We start from the raw sequence: 18,235 nt of genomic DNA on the forward strand, positions 1-18,235 counted from the left end.
TTGAGCCCCACAGGTTGAGGCTGCAGTGAGCCAAGATTGCGCCACTGCACTCCAGCCTGGGTGACAGAGTGAGACCCTCCCTCAAAAAATTAATTAATTAATTAATTAATTAAAAATTTAAAAGTAAAAAGAAACAGTAAAACTATTAATGACATATTTGATTTAACGCAATATATAAAAAATATAATCATGTTAACATGGAATCAATATAAAAATTATCAATGAGCTATTTTACTTTTTTCAAAAATTAAGTCATCAAAATCCAGTATGTATTTGCCATGGCTGAACGGTAACTTTTTAGTGGTGAAAGGTGGGCCATTCATCTCTGACATAAACCAAGCCCTGAGAGCAATGGAGGGATCAGAGCACAGCACCCAACGATACAGCCCGGGGGAAAAGTAGGGGCAGGCCCTGCGAGGTGGCTCACACATGTAATCCCAGCACTGTGGGAGGCTGAGGCAGGCAGATTGCTTGAAGCCAGGAGTTTGAGACCAGCCTGGCCAGCATAGTGAGAAGCCCCCTTCCCCACAACGCCCGAGCCTCTACAAAAAACAATAAATTAGCTGGGCATAGTGGTGACCACTTGCAGTCCCAGCTACTTGGGAGGCTGAGGTGGGAGTGGTAGGGGAGGGGAGGTCGAGGCTGCAGTGAGCTGAGATCGCACCACTGCACTCCAGCTGGGGTGACAGAGTGAGACCCTGTATCAACAAAATAAAAATAAGTAAACAAAAAGGAAAAGTAGGGGACTGGATGAGGAAGGGGCTCCTCGCGATTCCACATTCCTCAGGTGATCTCACAGTTATGAAACTGCACGAGCCCTGACCCTGGTGCAGCAGGAGGGGCATGTGCCTGGCGGAGGGACAGGCTGGCGGTGGGCTGTGAAGCCTGCCCCTCCATCTCTGAGCGAGTCGCCCCTGCTGGCATCCCCTGTCACCCTGCAGTAGCTGCCGTTTCCAAGATTCCTGCAGCTGCTGCTTTGACTCCTGGCCGGTGCTCTTCATCTCACGGGATTCGCCTCCAGATTACAGAAAGGGGCAGCCATTCCGTTCTTTTTCCAGCAGACAGAAGCCTGTCGTGAGCTGCAGCGTTTGTCACTGGAGGCTGGCCTTTGGGCCCTGAAGAGGGTTTTTGTCTTTTTTTTTTTTTTTTTTTTTGAGATGGAGTCTCGCTCTGTCACCCAGGCTGGAGTGCAGTGGCGCAATCTCGGCTCATTGCAACCTCCCCCTCCCGGGTTCAAGCGATTCTCCTGCCTCAGCCTCCCAAGTAGCTGGGACTACAGGCACCCACCACCACACCTGGCTAATTTTTGCATTTTTAATAGAGACGGGGGTTTCACTGTGTTGGCCAGGCTGGACTCAAACTTCTGACCTCATGATCCGCCCACCTTGGCTGCCCAAAGTGTTGGGATTATAGGCATGAGCCACCGAGCCCGGCCCTTGGGAGCCCATTTTCACCGTGGGCTCGTCCATCTGCTCACTGTGTGTTAAACTAACTCCAAGACTTGTTGTTGCTCTTTAGAGCCGACTCCCCAGGCTGTGGCCACTGAGGGTGTATTCGTTACAGAACTTGATGGAATGAGAACGGAAGATTTAGAAACCATTAGACTGGAGGCAAAGGAGACATTCTGCATTGATGTATGTGAAATATTTAATCTTGGAGATAAGTATCAGTTTTACTGTTAGTAAAATAGGTAATCAGATGCACTTTGGAGACCCTCGATACCCCAGGTGTGGTCCTTGGGCCGGCAGGCCTGGCATTGCTGGGGCGCTGGTTAGAAATGCAGACTCCCAGGCCTCACCCCAGGCCCACTGATCAGAATCCAACTTTAACGCACTGCCCTAGGTGAGTCGTGCACATGCATGCTCAAGTTTGGGGAGCCCTGACCCAAATCGCTACCCTTGAACCATGTCTACCAAACTCTTGATTCCTTTTTGCCAAAGAAGCTATCTTGCTAAGCAGTTCTGACTAGTTGCCTTATCCAAATTCGTGGTGAGAGTTACATTGTATCATCAGTTACATTGTATCTTTATACATTGTATCTTTTCCCTCCTCCTTGGATACCGCCCAGCAGGTAGCTTAGCTCTCACTGGCCTTCTGGCTCATGGAGGTGTGATAGTTCAGTGTCCCATTCCCTTGAGTGAGTGTTTGATCACAGCCTTGCCTGTCACTCTTCCCTGAAGCTCTTCCCATTTTGATGACAGTCTCAAATGCTTAGGCCGACAAGAATGGTACCATGGGAATTCACACATTGTGTCACAACCCCCCAAGAACTGTCTTTTGATGGGGCACGAATAGGAGAGGCATTGCTGGGTACCTCTGACCTCATACCTTGGAGAGGTGGCCCCCTGCCCACTTCCTTGTTAAACTTCTAAACTGGTGTTTCTAATGTCCAAACTTAGAATTTCACATGGCCCAGTAAGAGTTAAAGTGATCGGCCGGGCACGGTGGCTTACGCCTGTAATCCCAGCACTTTGGGAGGCCGAGGTGGGTGGATCACGAGGTCAAGAGATCAAGACCATCCTGGCTAACACGCTGAAAACCCGTCTCTACTAAAAATAGAAAAAAATTAGCCGGGTGTGGTGATGGGCGCCTGTAGTCCCAGCTACTCGGAAGGCTGAGGCAGGAGAATGGCAGGAACCTGGGAGGTGGAGCTTGCAGTGAGCTGAGATAACTCCACTGTACTCCAACCTGGGCGACAGAGCAAGACTCCGTCTCAAAAAAAAAAAAAAAAAAAAAAAGAGTTAAAGTGATCACAGTCAGAATTCATAGTGGGTTTTCTAGTTTTCTGGAGCTATGTAAAAGAAGAAACAAAGGCCAGGTGTGGTGGCTCACACCTGTAATCCCAGCACTTTGGGAGGCCAAGGTGGGTGGATCACATGAAGTCAGGAGTTCGAGACCAGCCTGGCCAACATGATGAAACCCCATCTCTACTAAAAATACAAAAAAATAAAAAATAAAAAAATAAAATTAGCCGGGCGTGGTGGCAGGTGCCTGTAATCCCAGCTACTTGGGAGGCTGAGGCAGGAGAACTGCTTGAACCCGGGAGGCAGAGGTTGCTGTGAGCCAAGATCTCACCACTGCACTCCAGCCTGGGCAACACAGCGAGACTCTGTCTCAAAAAAAAGAAAAAGAAAAAGAAAGAAACATAATTGGGCAATTTATCTCTCACATTTGAGAACTGACCATATAGATAACTACAACACTAATAGCTAATATTAATTGGTTTCTTATTATATGCGTGACACCATTCTAAGCGTGACTTGTATTGATTGATGTAACCCTTCCTACAACTCTAAGCGGCACATACTATTATCATCCCAATTTCCCAGATGAGGAAAATGAGAAACAGAGAGGTTAGGCAACTTGCCCAAAGCCACACAGCTAGAAAATGGTGGTGGGGGAGTAACAACCCAGGCACCGTGGCTCCAGTTCATGCATCCAACCACACACTATGCTGCCTCCCCAACCACGCACTATGCTGCCTCCCCAACCACGCACTGGTTGTTATGGACAAAGATACCAAACAAACACCCACAGTACAAAACAATAAAGTCCTACCAGTTTTGGGGAGGTACAAAATATATTACTTTTATACCACATAGAGTTTTCAGACTAGTTTGTACAGAGGTGCATTTGGTTTGGGTCCCATTATTTCCCCCAAGATGAACTGGCTGTGTCTCTTAATAAAAAAGCAGAAAAAAGATGTGGAAATTCTTTAAACACGTCACACCTTGCAAGTTCCCTTTCATTTATTAGATCCAGACACCTGAGGTGGCAACGCTTGCTTTGTGTGTATCTAGAGTTCCTTTTGGTGGGGAACAGGCAGGGGAGTCACCTGAGTGATTTGAGTAACTGTAACTAAGGCTGGGTTGACTGCGTGTTTGCCTTTATCGTGCCTATCAGAACGTTGACAGCGCGTGTGCCTCCCTGGTGATGTGCGGCTCGCTTGCTCTTGCAGGACCTACCTGACTTGGAAGATGACGATGAAACAGGCAAATCTCTGGAAGACCAGGTTAAGGTCATTAATAACCATTTTCCCACAGTCAGCTTAATTCCACCTTCGTTCTTGTCGTTTACCGTCTCTCTCCTAAACTTGAAAGTAAAATGTGCCCTGTGCATAAAGCATTGAATCCCCCATATTGTTTTCCTTTTCTTTTCTTTTTTTTTTTTCAGGCAGAGTCTGGCTCTGTCACCCAGGGTGGAGTGCAGCAGTGTGTTCTTGGCTCACTGCAACCTCCACCTCCTGGGTTCAAGCAATTCTCCTGTCTCAGCCTCCCAAGCAGCTGGGATTACAGGCATGTGCCACCACGTCCAGCTAATTTTTGTATTTTTAGTAGAGATGGGTTTTCGCCATGTTGGCCAGGCTGGTCTCGAACTCCTGACCTCAAGTGATCCACCCGCCTCAGCCTCCCAAAGTGCTGGGATTACAGGCGTGAGCCACTGCACCCAGCCCACATCCCCCATATTTTCACCTTGCTGAAGGAAATGCCATTTGTTCTTGTTCATTTCTTTAAGATTTTATGATTAACCACTTGAGAATCTATTGCTGGTTTGTAACAGCTGAGTACAGTGCATAGTGTCCTGAAAGGACTTTCTGTCATTAAGATGTATTTCTATGTCCATCCTATGAATGTCTGTCTGAATATAGCTACAGGTAGAGGGAAGGAAATGAAAACAGGAGAGAGGAAAGAAAGGGGTGAGTCTGTGAGGCACAATGGGGAATTCTCTCAGAGTGACGTGACCCTCCTCCTCCCAGAGGCCATTACCGGCATTACCAGGAGCCCACACGTGCCAGACCTGTACCCTGAGGGAGAACGAGGCATCAGCCATCATGTCTGTGCATGAGCTCACAGCAAAGAAAACAGACGCAGTTACTGTGGGGGCGCTGCTGTCCAAGGAGCTAAGTCCTAGAGAGTCTGTGAAGGAAACGGGGTTCAGGGGCATGCCAAGCAGAGCCCAGGGCTCAGGGGTGCACCCTCTCAGGTACCAGGAGGGTGAGGAATAGCCAGTGGCTGGGAGAGCAGAGGCCAGAGAAAAGGGCATAGACATGAGCTGTGCCCAGGGAGTGGCCACCCCCAGGCCTAACTTTCAGAGTCCTGTGTTCCCTTGGGCCTTTCTTGGATGTGGCAACCGAATAGTTTGTGGCATTGGGTGAAAAAGCAGAACTGGCATGGTGCATTGTAGAGCGATTCTGTTGTGAAAACAGAAACTTTCAGACACATCTTTTCTTCTGTAAATAGAATATATGCTTTCCGAAGATTGAGGTCATCTCGAGCTTGAGTGATGACAGTGACCCTGAACTGGACTACACGTCACTCCCTGTGCTGGAAAACCTGCCCACAGACACTCTGTCAAATATATTTGCAGTCTCTAAAGACACCTCAAAGGTGGCTCGGGTGCCCTTCACAGACATCTTTAAAAAAGAAGCTAAGAGGGACTTGGAAATCCGAAAACAAGACACCAAGTCCCCAAGACCCCTGATCCAGGAGCTCAGCGACGAGGACCCCTCTGGCCAGCCACTGATGCCCCCCACCTGCCAAAGAGATGCTGCACCAGTCACTTCCAGTGGAGACGGGGACAGCGACTTCCTTGCAGCCTCTTCTCCGGGTAAGAGTGTGGGGCCAAGAGCACAGTGGAGACACTGTTGGCTCCCCGGCCTGGGATGGGTGGGGCAGGGCAGTCACTCAGCCTTACCCTGAGCTTTCATGTTCCTGGAGGGGTCACCCAGGACAGACCACGCAGATCCTCTGAAGGTCCCATTCCTGAGTTCATGGCTCTGAAGCTGCCACTTGCTGGTAGCCAGCCTGGGCCAGCAAGCCGCCGAGCCAGCCTGCTCTTGGGCAGCTGAGTCTGACTGTGTGTGGCGGTCACAAGGCCCCTGTGGTCATGCAGATCTCCTGGGGCGGGGGCCTAAGGACCCTGCATTTCCACCCCCTCCTCACCATCCCTGGCCTCAGCCTTTCTAGACCAGGGCTTTTGGAGAGGACCAAACAAAACCATACTCCCGACACCACTGCTGGGGAGCGTGGGGCAAGCGAGGTGACAGCCGCACAAGGGCGTGGCTGCTCCACAGTGACCCAGGCCTGGGTGAATCACAGGCCAGTCCTAGTGGCCTTCAAGGCAGGGAAGGCAAAGGGGCACCAGGCAGGGACGGCGGCCAGAGGCCTGGCTGCAGAAGACCCAGAAAGACATGCTGAATGTACCGGGGCCTCCCCTCATACTGCAGGCTGGCATGTGCACCTGGCAGATGCGGTTTTGGGGAGCAGCTGGTTAGTGCTGAGAACAAGCAAGCTGGGGCTGTTTTTTCATTCAGCACCTGCCTTCAGGTGCACTCCCAAATTGGGGGCTGTGTGGAGCCCAGACCATGCTACTCTCATCCAGCACGCATCGGTGGCTGGGCTTTTTTCTGAAGACAGCTGCCTGGCTGACTCCAGACTTGCAGGCAGGAAGCAGGGAGGGACCTGAGTGCATTTCCTGGGAACACTGAGTGGCCTTCTCTTCCACTCTAGGAACCAGCATAGAAAAGTGCAGTCTGAGCTGGAGCCCGTGCAGCCTCGGGTGGGGGCAGGCCTGAAGGACATTGAATAATTTGTTTTTGTTTTGTTTGAGACAGTCTCACACTGTAGCCTAGGCTGGAATGTAGTGACGTGATCTTGGCTCACTGCAACCTCTGCCTCCTAGGTTTGAGCAATTCTCCTGCCTCAGCCTCTCAAGTAGCTGGGATTACAGGCACCCATCAAGGGATTTTCCTGCCTCAGCCTCCCCAGCCTCCCCAGTAGCTGGGATTACAGGCACTTGCCACCACGCCCGGCTAATCTTTGTATTTTTAGTAGAGACGGGGGGTCTCACCATGTTGACCAGGCTGGTCTCGAACTCCTGACCTCAGGTGATCTGTTTGCCTCGGCCTCCCAAAGTGCTGGGATTACAGGTGTGAGCCACCACGCCCAGTCGAGGACACTGAATTTGGCCTGGACTGAACCCCAAGGCTGCCCCCCTGTCCTTGGAGTCACAGTGACAGGGAGAAAGCACAGGTCACCCTTCCTTCCACAGTGCCGACTGAGCGCACCACCACACCCTCAGAGACGTGTGTCGGAGTTGCCCAGCCCAGCCCAGCTCTGCCCACGTGGGACCTTGCTGCATTCCCAGCACCGAAAGCATCATAGTTTTCCCCAGTTATATGTAGCATAAATGGTTTAGTTATAAATGTCTCCTTTAGGCATGATAAACATTTGAACACCCACGTGCGTCAGTGTATGATTGGGCTAGCTCCTGTTTGTGTGAGTCACATGCAATTCCTTTCACCAGCCACCCTGAAAAAAGACCTTTCTCTTACTGTGTCATCAGAAACCAGACAGACCCGGGTCCCTGCAAAATCTCAAGTGAGCATTTTCCCCACAGGAAAACAGAATCTTCCACTGCAGCTAGAGAAACTCCGAGGAAGAGGGACTTGATGCTTTAGACATCAAAATGAGAATGGGAGGGAGGAAAGAAAGGGGGGAGTCTGTGAGACACAACAGAGAATTCTCCCAAACTGACGTGACCATGACCCTGTGCTCAGAGGGCACCATCGAGAGCCCCCAGGTGCCAGAGCCATGTCCCGAGGGAGAAGGAGCATCAGCCGTCATCTCTGTGCATGAGCTCAGTGTCAGATGGCTGCTATGGCGGGACGCTGTCCAGCCTAAAAAATGTGACCATTCCAATTCATCTCCAGCTGACAAGTTTATTTAATCCCTGAACCTGGATTCAAGGCATCTCCCTGTACAAAACATCAGACCGGGGCAGAGATTGACAAAGCAACCCGAAACAGCAGCTGCCGACGGCCGCTGTGCCCACCTCATCAGCAGCTCTGCAGGGGCCTCACTCCACCCTCACCAAACACAAGGAGCCAGCACTCCTGGCCCCCATTTCACCGGACAGGAAGGCGTGAGAACTGAGGGACCTGCCTGAGGCCCCCACAGCTGAGGCGCAGCGGAGCCCTGCCTCCCAGCACAGACTAGAATCCTATCAACACAGGCCCGCCAGCACCTCCAACCTGCCTTTCGGGATGATCTTCAGGCGAATATACAAAATACGAAAGAAACTACTATTGTATTTTGTTGCCCTGTCCCTTCAACTTGGCTCCAAATTGCTTGGCTCATCATCACAGTGGCCTCTAGAAGGTGGCGAGCTCTGCTTCTCAAGTTTCAACTGTGGAAGGCACATCTGGTCCCGGAGGAAGGATGAGGGGCTCTCTGGGGCTTGAGGGCAGCCCACCTTGTGTCCTCAGAAGCCCATCCGAGGCTTCTTCCGGAGGGGCTGAGAGCCAGAGAGGACGGGTGTGTGCTGCTGGGAGCGAGTGGCCCGGATGCTGGAGGCCTGGGAGGAAGGGGGTGTGGCGGCACAGCCTGGGGTGTCCCTTTGGGGTGGTAGCTTGGCCATGTAGTCACGGAGCATCTGCCGCCGCCCTGATGGGACGCCCTGGGTGCACACATCCGGAGTCAACTCCTGGGAGGGCGGGGTCACGGGGGGGAGGGGCAGAGCATCGGCAGGTGGCCACTCAGGGCTGTGACGGGGGCTGGTGTCCTCTGAGGGGTCCACATGGCCACTGAGCGAAAAGCTGCTGGACAGCTGGGTCCGGCGCTTGGGCCGCCTGGTCTGTCTCCCGGGCTCCGAGGTCCTGCCCTGCTGCCTCTCCCACCAGGCAGCCCCTCGGCCTGCCCAGGCTTCCCCCAGGCGCTCACTGAGCTTGTCCTCTGGGCCTGACTCGGGTGCAGGGGGTGGCTCTGCTGCAGGGAGGGAGCCCAGGTCTCTCTGCAGCAGGAGCCGCCCTTGGGCCATGGCCTTGCGGAGCACACCCAGCCGCTGCCCTTCCTCTTCCTCCCTCCGCAGCTCTCTGCTGCCCAGCAGCTGGCGGTGGGTGAAGGTGGGTGCTGTCCACACAGGAGGAGCCAGGGGCACTTTTAGCAGGGCCTTCAGCCACTGGCTGCAGCCGGCAGTGTCCTGGGAGGTCCAGGAAGCTGTGGGGGCATGGCAGTCAGGTTGGGTGTCACCGGGAGGCCCTGCATCTCTGCGGAGGCTGGAGTCCACCTGGGGGCGGAGCTGCTGGTAGAAGACATCTCCCGCCGCCGAGAGCTGGAAGAGCACCAGGCCCGGTGTGGGCGCCGAGGGCAAGGGCGGGACGACGGCAGCCAGACCTGGTGACAGGAATGACAGTGACCTCCAGGGCCTAGCGGGGGGAGGGGATGTTTTCCACTGCGCCCCCCAAGCTCGCTCCCCCGCCCCAGCACACCTATGGTCGGTGCTTTCAGGCGCTCCTGCAGCCGCCACTGGATCTTAGGCTCCAGCAGAGGAAATGCAGGGAGGGAGTCGGTTCTGGAAGGAAGAGACTGGGGGGGGCCTGCCAGGCGGGGCACCGACGCCCCTTCTCCTGAGGAAGGACAGACAGCTGAGGTCCTGTCCAGGCCCCCACCGCCCCATCTCCCACACGCCGCCCACCCTGGCCTGGACCCTCACCTGCCAGGTGCAGCAGCTGCAGCTGCCCACCCTGGCCTCCGAGGAGCAGGGGCTGCACGCAGCTGGGCCGGGGTGGAGGCAGCAGTCGGGCCAGCAGGAGCGGGGAGGGGAGGCCATGGTTCCACTTCAGCATCGGCACCAGGGGAAGGCGCTCGTCCACTAGGTAGAGGGAGAACTGGGGCCCGAGAAAGAAGGGGGATGTGGCCGAACTTGGGAGCTGAGCTGTGTAGTGGCCCTCCAGGCCCCATGTAGCTCTCTCCGGGTGAGTGCAGAGCCCTGAGGGGCAGCAGCATCTCCCATCAGCCTCCACGTGCCTCTCAGACCGCACCTGCCAGCCCTGAACTGGTGCTGCTTCCTTCACCAATTCTGACCAACAGCCCGGTGGACAGACAGAACAAGTGGGAAAGGGGTGCTCAGAAGAGGTGTGGGGGAGCCTTGCCAGCAGAAACCTGCCTGGCCTTCCCGCAGCCAACCCCACTCTCCTGACCCCGGAGCCTGTACTCCTACGAACGTCCCCAGGAGGGCGGGTGGAGGAGACTTGCTTCCTCAGAGCCCCTGCCTCCTGCACAGCAGAAACTGTCCAGCTCTGCACAGAAGCCCTACCCCGAGGCCCCTCCTCCCCTGCTCCACCCCTGGCTGCACCTCGAAGCTCTACTAAGGGGAGGCCCTGGGAGAGCTTCCCCACCTGCCTGTTAGCACCGACTGTGGGATCCACTGCGAGTTTGGGCCACAGATTCATCCAGGGTTGAGTCTGGTTTGCTGGGTGGTTGTCTGGGCCCAGCAGAGCCGCTGGTAAGCAGCAGCCTCTAGTGACCATCTGAGACAGAGCAGAGGTGGGGCGGGGCAGTGTTGTGTGCCACTCACCTGGGTACAGACGAGATGGAGAGTAGGGGGGAGGCATTTGGGGCTGGAGTGCCCCAGGTACTGGGTGAGCAGGACACGTTCCCCTTTCTGGCACGAAGCCTCTGCCCCCAAACGAAAAAGCAACAGACCACAGCCTGGCGGGCCCTGGAAGAGAAACACAGGGTCAGCCCTCCCCACAGTCCCAGGCCCGTGACGCTGTCCTCGCCCAGGCCGCAGCCAGCCTGGACTCACCGCTCCGTGGCCGCTCCCGCAGTTGGGGCAGGTCTCCTGCCGCCACCCCATACCTGAGTGTCAAGCATCTTCACTCCAGTGCGGTCACCAACGGTCAGCAGCCGAGGGTGGGCAGTGAAGTCTGCCCAACGCCATGAAGAGGACTCCCGGAACACAAGGGTCTCAGGGTCCTTGTAGATTTGCTGCAGCCTTGGGGAGACAGGCAAGCCATGGGCAGGGGGACAGGCTGAGGTGGAAGGGGCTCAAGGGTCGTGACATGCTCAACAGGGCAGAGTTCAGTTTGTTAGGGTGGGGGGTTTCACAGGAAGCGGCAATACCCATCCTCAGGGCTCCACAGGCAGACGGCTCCTGAGCGGCTGCAGATGGCCAGCTCCCCAGGCAGGTGAGGGCTACAGGGCAGGAATGCATTCACATCGGGCTGCTCACCCCTGCCTCCAGCCCCTCCTCACTGACCAACCTGACTCCCCCTCACCTGAGGCTGATCCCTGTGGCCCCTTTCTCCACCTGCATTGCCTGCAGAAGGGTTGGCTGCCACTGTTTACCAAACTTCCACACGGCACAGTGGTAGTCAGAGCGGACGGCCAGCAGAGCTGAGGAGGGATGGAAAGGGTCAGGGGTCAGGGGTCAGGTAGCAGGTCAGCCAGTGAGGGAGGAAAGTGTATATAAGGGCCTTACTTTCTCCCTGGACGGTGCATGTCACCACCTGCCGGACAGGTCCCTGGAGCTGGATGCGTCCAGGGTTCCCAAGGAATTGGGGACTGTCACCTGGGGTCAGAACGACCTCTTGGAAATCTGGGCCTCTCACTAAGGATCCGTGCACAAGCTGTGGTCACTGCAAGCCCCCCAAATTCCTGCCCTTCTCTGGACCATGCCAAGAGCACCTCCTCTACCAGAGGGGAGCCCGCTGGAATCTCCTGTCTCGCAAGAAAGGATACGCAGCCTGTCCAGGGCGCCTCCAGCAGGGTAGACCAGCTGCCCGAACTGGGGTGTCCTTCCAGGCACCCAGGCTAGCGCGCCCCCAGTGCAGGCCTCATCCAGAAGCAGCTGCTCCCACCGCAGCACCAGCTCCTCGTGCAGCAGCTCTGCCAAGTGGCTCGCCACCGATGTGCCCAGGATGGGGCCCCCGAGGATAGAGAAGCGGCGCTGTCGGTTGCTGAGGTAAGCCCAGGGACACCTGGGGACCAGAGAACAGCAGGAGGATCACTCAGTGGCACTCAGGGGAGGACAGGTCCCATCCCAAGGAGGCCAAGTGCAGTGGACACATCTCTTATTTACCTAGAATTTCTTCCTTTGGGAAACCACCCCATCCTGTTCCCATGCCCCGGAAGCAATCATGTGACCCAGACCTGGCCACCAACAATATTCCATTGCCCTTGCCACAGTGACTGGTTCACAGATGGGTGTGAGACCCAAGCCAAGGCAACCAAAGTCCTTTCTGGGACTTCTGGTGCCTCAGGAAGGACACTGGCTCTTTCCTTAGATCATAAGCCATCTTGCTGCTACCTAGCGACAGCCTGTCTAGGAACTGTGCAGGGAGAGGCAAGTGGACGAGAGAGTAAAGAGAGACACAGCTCTATGAACATTATTTGAACACCTGGATGCAGCCGTGCCTGAAGTCCGCAAATGTAAATCTGCTTTCCTTTGAGATGATTTGGAGTTGGAAGTCTGGTATAAGAAACTACAGCTCAGACTGCATGGAGCAGTGGGTAAGTGGATACGACGGAAAGTTGGATGTGCGTCCTAGCACCTCCTACGTCCCCACCACCAGCTACGCCTATCCATCTCCTCCTTTCTCATTAGCCACTTGCCCCCAGGGCTGGTGTCCACCGAGGTCCTGGAGCAGCTTCTTCACACTGACCACTGTCTTCTTCTTAGTGCGGCTCTGCATGGAAAGGCCTTGTCAAGCTCACACACCCTCGAGTTCACCCCTGAAGGAGAGCAGGGAGTCCCCACCCCTGGCGTCATGGGCCACTCACCGCTGTTCCCTCCAGCTTGAAATTCTCCAGCATCAGCTTCCCCAGGGGCGCAAAGGCTACGTCTCCATGATCCCAGAGGAACCGGCTGATCTGGGGAGAGGAGGAGGCCAGGTCACTAAGCACAGTCTCCAGGCTACGCAGCACTGTCCCCCGTGGGCCCACTCACCTGCTCAGTAACATCCAGCACGACTCGGGGCCGCCTCCGATACCGGTACCCTCCGCGGAAAAGCAGGTCCCGGGCAGTCAGGCCAGGGTCCCAGGGATCTGAGAAGGAGGTTACGGAAAGGGCTGGGGAGGGCACAGGAGCGCGGCCAGATGCCCTGGGCGACTGGAGGTATCCAAGGGCCCTGAGCGGGCACAGGCTTAGCAGGGAGAGGAAGGTCTCAGCAGCGGGAGCAGTGGGAAGAATAGGTGGAGCAGTGTGGAGTGAGCCCAGGGGAATGAGACCCTTACCGATGAGGGGAGGCAGCATGGGGAGAGGCCCAGGGGTTGCCGGCTCCCACAGCAGGTCCTTGGTCACATGCAGTGCCCCATTCTGAAGGGAGGACAATCACAAGGACAGTATCATGATGAGTGCCTTCCCTGGGCCAGGCTGTGGGCAGGCATTCATCTTTTATCAACTCATCCAATCCTCACAACAATCCTGCGAAGTTGGGATGACTGGCATTGTCATTTCACTGCTGAAGAAACTGAGGCACGCTGCCACTTGCCCCAGATGACAGAGCCGGTAAAGAGAAGAGCTGGGATGTGAACCCGGGCAGCCTGACCCCAGAGCTCATTTTTCCAACCTCCACCTGTGCTGGCTCTCAAAGACGGAAGCCCCTCATGCCACCAGTGGCTGGTCCACATCCCACTTAACCTCACTTCCATTCAGAAGAGCTTGCAGTCACTCTGGGAGCCCGGCAGGCGGCTCCACCTCCCTTTGCTGGGCTGGCCTGAGATGTTTCAGCTCAAACATTCAGGGGACAAAAGAGCTAGCAAACCAGACTCCCAGAGGAGCCCCAATTTGACGCCAGACCCTCCCTTGTAAGGAGGCCATCCCTGACCCCCTTTCCCCAAGCCTCTGCTCCACTGTCTCTCTTTTTATTTGCTCACCCACTTGCCTCTGCCAGGCTTCATTCCTGGACAGGGTGTTTCCAAGGGGAACTAGGTAGCTGAGGATTCCAAGCAAAGGGCCAGTGTCCCTCCAGAGGCACCAGAAACCCTGGCAGGTCTATCTTCCCCTCTCCCAATGCTACTATGCTGTTTCAGTATCCTCCTGGTTTCATCCCAAGCTCTGAGCACATTTTGTAAACACCTTATCCACTGGATAAAGTTCACTTGTTTATTCTCGCTCAACTCAGCTCTCCGTTCCAGGAAGGGAGGGGTCAACCGACTGATTCAGGCAGCATTCTCAGGGTCTCATAAGGGACCCGGCGTAGAAGGGGCATCCGTCTAGGGATGGCAGGATAGCCCACGTACCCCAGAGGAGGTGGCACAGCCTGTGTCTCAGCAGACTCGTGTGAATGCCACCACACTCTGTGGCCTTGTCAACTGGTGTGAATGTGAGACGGGGGACCCAGGGAAGGGATGCCCCTGGAGCTGCCAGGGCCCCTGCCTCCATCCTCACCTCTGAGTTCTGGGGCTGGGCCTCTGGCAGGGTCAGCGCATCTTGCCAGCTGCACATGAAAGAGAGGTCAGGGACGTCACTCAGACCAAGAGGGCCGGTCATAAACAACGCAGGGCGGAGGGAGCCGGGGAAGTCCATCCTGGAAACAAGGACCAAGCACCACACTGGCCACCTCAAGAGACTGGAAGCTGGTAAAGGGCACCAGAGTTCCTGAGGAGTGAAAAGTGCACTATAGGAAGCATATGTTCTTTGAGAAAGCAGATAACAAAAAAACAAATATGTAGCCCAAGGCCAAGCAGTAATGAGAACTGTATTAAAGCCAACCACCCGTCCAGGAGAAGGGGATCTGGTAATGGGCTGAGGGCGTGGTTTCAGCAAAGCCAGCCAGGAAAAGCCTCGTCGAGAAGGTGGCGTTTGAGCATAGCCTGAACCTAGTGAAGGACAGAACCACGTACGCAACTGGGAAGAGGGTTCCAGGCCGAACGGTCAACAACTGTGAAAATCCTAGAGCAGTGAAGTGTGTGAGAAAATGAGGCAGCCAGAGTGAGCGAGGTGGAGAGCGGTGCAGATGGAGTCAGATAGACGGCAACAGGCAGCCTCTCTCACAGCTCGTAAGTACCGTCATCATACATTTACAGGCTACACCCCTAAGACGCTCGAGTTACTCCACAGCCAGGGACTGCATCTCAGCATCGTCTTCCTACTGTCAAGCAAAGTGCCTCCCAGAAAACGCACTATGGGTTGAATAAAAATAAATTTCTATCACAAGGGGCCGGGCGCGGTGGCTCACGCCAGTAATCCTAGCACTTTGGGAGGCCGAGGCGGGCGGATCACCTGGGGTCGGGAGTTCGAGACTGGCCTAACCAATGTGGAGAAACCCGGTCTCTACTAAAAATACAAAATTAGCCGGGCATGGTGACGCATGACTGTAATCCCAGCTACTCGGGAGGCTGAGGCAGGAGAATTCCTTGAAGCCGGGAGGCGGAGGTTGCGGTGAGCTGAGATCGCGCCATTGCACTGCAGCCTGGGCAACAAGAGCGAAACTCTATCTCAAGAAAAAAAATTTACATCACAAGGCTTTGGTAAATACAGTCCTCTAGAAGTATGAGCAGCCATAGCATCCCTCCTTTTTAATTAACAAAAATAACAGGGGCAAAAATAACAGCAGCACTCACTGACCAAGCAAGCGCCAGCATCTATCTGCCAGGCGCATGCTAAATGCTGCGCTCTTCTATCGCCGTCCCTGTTACGGAGTTCAGGAAACGAAGGCTCAGCAAGAACTTTAGTCCAACAGCTCTTAGCTGCCACAGCCAAGACTTGATTCCCATCCGATTCAGAGGCAGAGCTCTGAACCACTGCTCTCGCATGCACCGAAATGCACACGCTAGCATTAGAGTCTCGCTAAACAAAAATCTTTTCCCTTTGGCCGGGTGCGGTGGCTCCCGCCTGTAATCCCAGCACTTTGGGAGGCCAAGGCGGGCGGATCACCTGAGGCCAGAAGTTTGAGACCAGCCCTGCCAATACAGTGAAACCCTGTCTCTACTAAAAATACAAAAATTAGCCAGGCGTGGTGGTATACACTTGTAATCGCAGCTACCGAGGAGGCTGGGCACGAAAATGGCTTGAATCTGGGAGGCAGAGGTTGCAGTGAGCCAAGATCATGCCACAGCACTCCAGCCTGGGTAAGGCTCTATCTCAAAAATAAAATAGAAACAAAAATATTTTCTCTTGGAACCGCATAGCCTGAAACGATCCTAGGCAGTCGGAGGGCGCTGGTGGAGAGCACGACCCCACAAAAGCCCTCAGACAAGGCAGCCTCGACTTCCCCGGCCGGCTTCCCCCCCTCGCTGCGGGCTCTCCAGGACCCTTTAGACCTCCAAGGCTACAGAACTCAGTCGGGTCCGCACTAACGACAGGCCGGGGACTGCGAAACGTGAGCCTGCCGCGGGGACTGGGGATTGGGGGCGTCCCTCCCCTCCAACATCTGCGGGTCCACTCCTCGAACACGCCCAGTCCGCGCGGAGGGGGCGCATGCGTGCACTTACGTGACCCCGGCCTCGTCGTGGTCGTCTGGAAAATGGGCCTCGGCGTGATGCTCGCCGGACCCTGGCACCACGAGGGAAATCTCAAGTAGAACCCCAGCTTTGGCACTCAGGATGGGTCAGCCCCGCCGCAGCTACTCACGGTCTTCCGGTTTGGACCGGAAGTGCCTCCTTGGGAGGCAGGAAGTCCCACCTCCCAGCCAGGCCTCTTAGGGTCCTGGCGCGCCCCCTCCCGGGAAGAGAGGGAACGGGCGTGCAGGCGGCGCGTGGGCAGCGGAAATAAAGCTCCCTTGGGTCCCAATAGTGGAGGCCGGGTGGACTTAGGTTCGAATCCCAAATCTACTTCACCAATTTCCTCAGAGTTGTATTAAATTAATCACTTAACGAACTCCCGCAGAACACCTACTATAAGCCAGACCTGTATTAGTCAGTAGGTATCCTACTGATTGTCCTTAAATCCCAAGAAGCGGGCTTCACAAATAAGGGTACAAATACCTCCTGAGAATGAAACTTTTCCAGGGGTGGTCAGGCAGGGAGAGCTTTAGGCAGTGGTCCTCAAACTCTAGCTAGCGTGTGTCAGCAGTAGCACCTGGGGGGCTTGTTAAAACACAGTCTCCAATTCGGTGAGTCTGGGGTGGGGCCTGATAATTTGCCTAAGTTCCCAGGTGATGCTGATACTGCTTATCTGGGGGCCATGCTTTAAGAACCATTGTCCAGTCATAAACCTTACCGTTATCCTAACATAGTACTTCTCAAACTTGAGTGAGCCTTACAACCACCTGGGGGGCTTGTTACAAGTTTGCTAGGCTCCACCCTACCTCTGCCCCCTGAGTTGCTGATTCAGTAGATCTGGGATGTGGCCCAAGAGTCTGCATTTCTAGCAAGTTCCCAGATGATGCTGGTCCAGGGGCCATACTTTGAGAACCGTTGCTTTAAAGAATCAATTTCCAAATTCTCAGCTGTCATCTATATCTCTATTTATTTTTTTGAGATGGAGGCTAGAGTGCAGTGGCGCGATCTCGGCTCACTGCAACCTCCGCCTCTTGGGTTCAAGCAATTCTTCTGCCTCAGCCTCCCGAGTAGCTGGGATTACAGGCCTGTGCCACTATGCCCAGCTAATTTTTGTATTTTTAGTAGAGTTGGGGTTTCACCATGTTGGTCAGGCTGAGTCTTGAACTCCTGACCTCAAGTGATCCGCCTGCCTAGGCCTCCCAAAGTGCTGGGATTACAGGATGAGCCACCGTGCCTGGCCTATATTGTTTTTATCTGGAAGTTTTTACCTGGACTAAAAGTGTCAGCAGGGCTGTGTTCCTTTTGGGAGGTTCTAAGGAAGAGTCCACTGTCTTGCCTTTTCTGGCTTCTGGAAGCTGCCTGCGTTCCTTGGCTCATGACCCCTTTCCATCTTCAAAGCCAGCAGTGCCAGTCGGATTCTTCTCATGAGGCCATCTCTCCGGTTTTGACTCTTCTGTCTCCCTCTTTCCCATGTAAGGAACCATGTGATTATAGTGGGACCGCCCAGGTAATCCAGGATAATCTCCCTATTTTATTTATTTTATTTGTTTTTTTGAGACAGAGTCTCACTCCATTGCCCAGGCTAGGGTGCACTGGTACCATCATGGCTCACTGCAGCCTCAACTTCCCAGGCTGAGATGATTCTCCCACCTCAGTCTCTCGAGTAGCTGAGATTACAGGCAAGCACCACCATGCCTGGCTAATTTTCTTTCTTTTTTTTTATTTTGAGACAGAGTTTCACTCTGTCACCCAGGCTGGAGTGCAGTGGCGCGATCTTGGCTCACTACAACCTCCACCTTCCAGGTTCAAATGATTCTCCTGCCTCAGCCTCCCGAGTAGCTGAGACTACAGGCGCCTGCCACCACACCCAGCTAATTTTTGTATTTGTAGTAGGGACGGGGTTTCACCATATTGGCCAGGCTGGTCTTGAACTCCTGACCATGTTATCCACCCGCCTTGGCCTCCCAAAGTGCTGGGATTACAGGTGTGAGCCACCACACCCGGCCTAA

The 18,235-nt window shown here is 54.7% G+C and overlaps 2 protein-coding genes across 16 annotated transcripts in view; one reads left to right on the top strand and one right to left on the bottom strand.

Annotated features, from left to right (window-relative positions):
* Positions 1–7,238, top strand: part of DNAAF1 (dynein axonemal assembly factor 1) — a 33,204-nt gene extending 25,966 nt beyond the window's left edge. For 2 of the 4 annotated variants that reach the window (XM_054452646.2, XM_054452648.2), the window contains exons 9-12: positions 1,519–1,634; positions 3,959–4,012; positions 5,241–5,607; positions 7,051–7,238. In XM_054452646.2, coding sequence (XP_054308621.2) covers positions 1,519–1,634; positions 3,959–4,012; positions 5,241–5,607; positions 7,051–7,163 — 650 coding nt within the window. In that variant the 3' untranslated portion in view covers positions 7,164–7,238. Of the gene's footprint in view, positions 1–1,518; positions 1,635–3,958; positions 4,019–5,240; positions 5,608–7,050 lie in introns of all 4 variants that reach the window. The other 2 variants (XM_054452644.2, XM_054452647.2) reach the window with 1 other exon arrangement.
* Positions 7,239–7,700: 462 nt separating this feature from the next.
* TAF1C (TATA-box binding protein associated factor, RNA polymerase I subunit C) lies at positions 7,701–16,385 on the bottom strand. Of its 12 annotated transcripts, none has more exons than XM_063654147.1 (17): positions 16,218–16,385; positions 15,007–15,196; positions 14,803–14,906; positions 14,173–14,311; positions 13,017–13,098; positions 12,730–12,827; positions 12,564–12,653; positions 12,396–12,469; positions 11,523–11,761; positions 11,263–11,379; positions 11,060–11,177; positions 10,905–10,976; positions 10,641–10,776; positions 10,357–10,500; positions 9,493–9,667; positions 9,269–9,406; positions 7,701–9,173 (listed from the first exon to the last, which is right to left on the bottom strand). In XM_063654147.1, coding segments are annotated over exons 3-17 (2,535 nt in total). In that variant the 5' UTR covers positions 14,805–14,906; positions 15,007–15,196; positions 16,218–16,385; the 3' UTR covers positions 7,701–8,262. The 12 variants fall into 12 exon arrangements, with proteins under 12 accessions (XP_063510217.1, XP_063510212.1, XP_063510219.1 ...); XM_063654142.1 differs by having other exon boundaries at positions 14,173–14,382; positions 14,792–14,906; positions 16,218–16,374; XM_063654149.1 differs by having other exon boundaries at positions 14,173–14,221; positions 16,218–16,361.
* Between the last annotated feature and the right edge of the window lie 1,850 nt (positions 16,386–18,235).

This window comes from Pongo pygmaeus, chromosome 18, assembly GCF_028885625.2.
Source record: "Pongo pygmaeus isolate AG05252 chromosome 18, NHGRI_mPonPyg2-v2.0_pri, whole genome shotgun sequence".
NCBI lineage: Eukaryota > Metazoa > Chordata > Mammalia > Primates > Hominidae > Pongo > Pongo pygmaeus.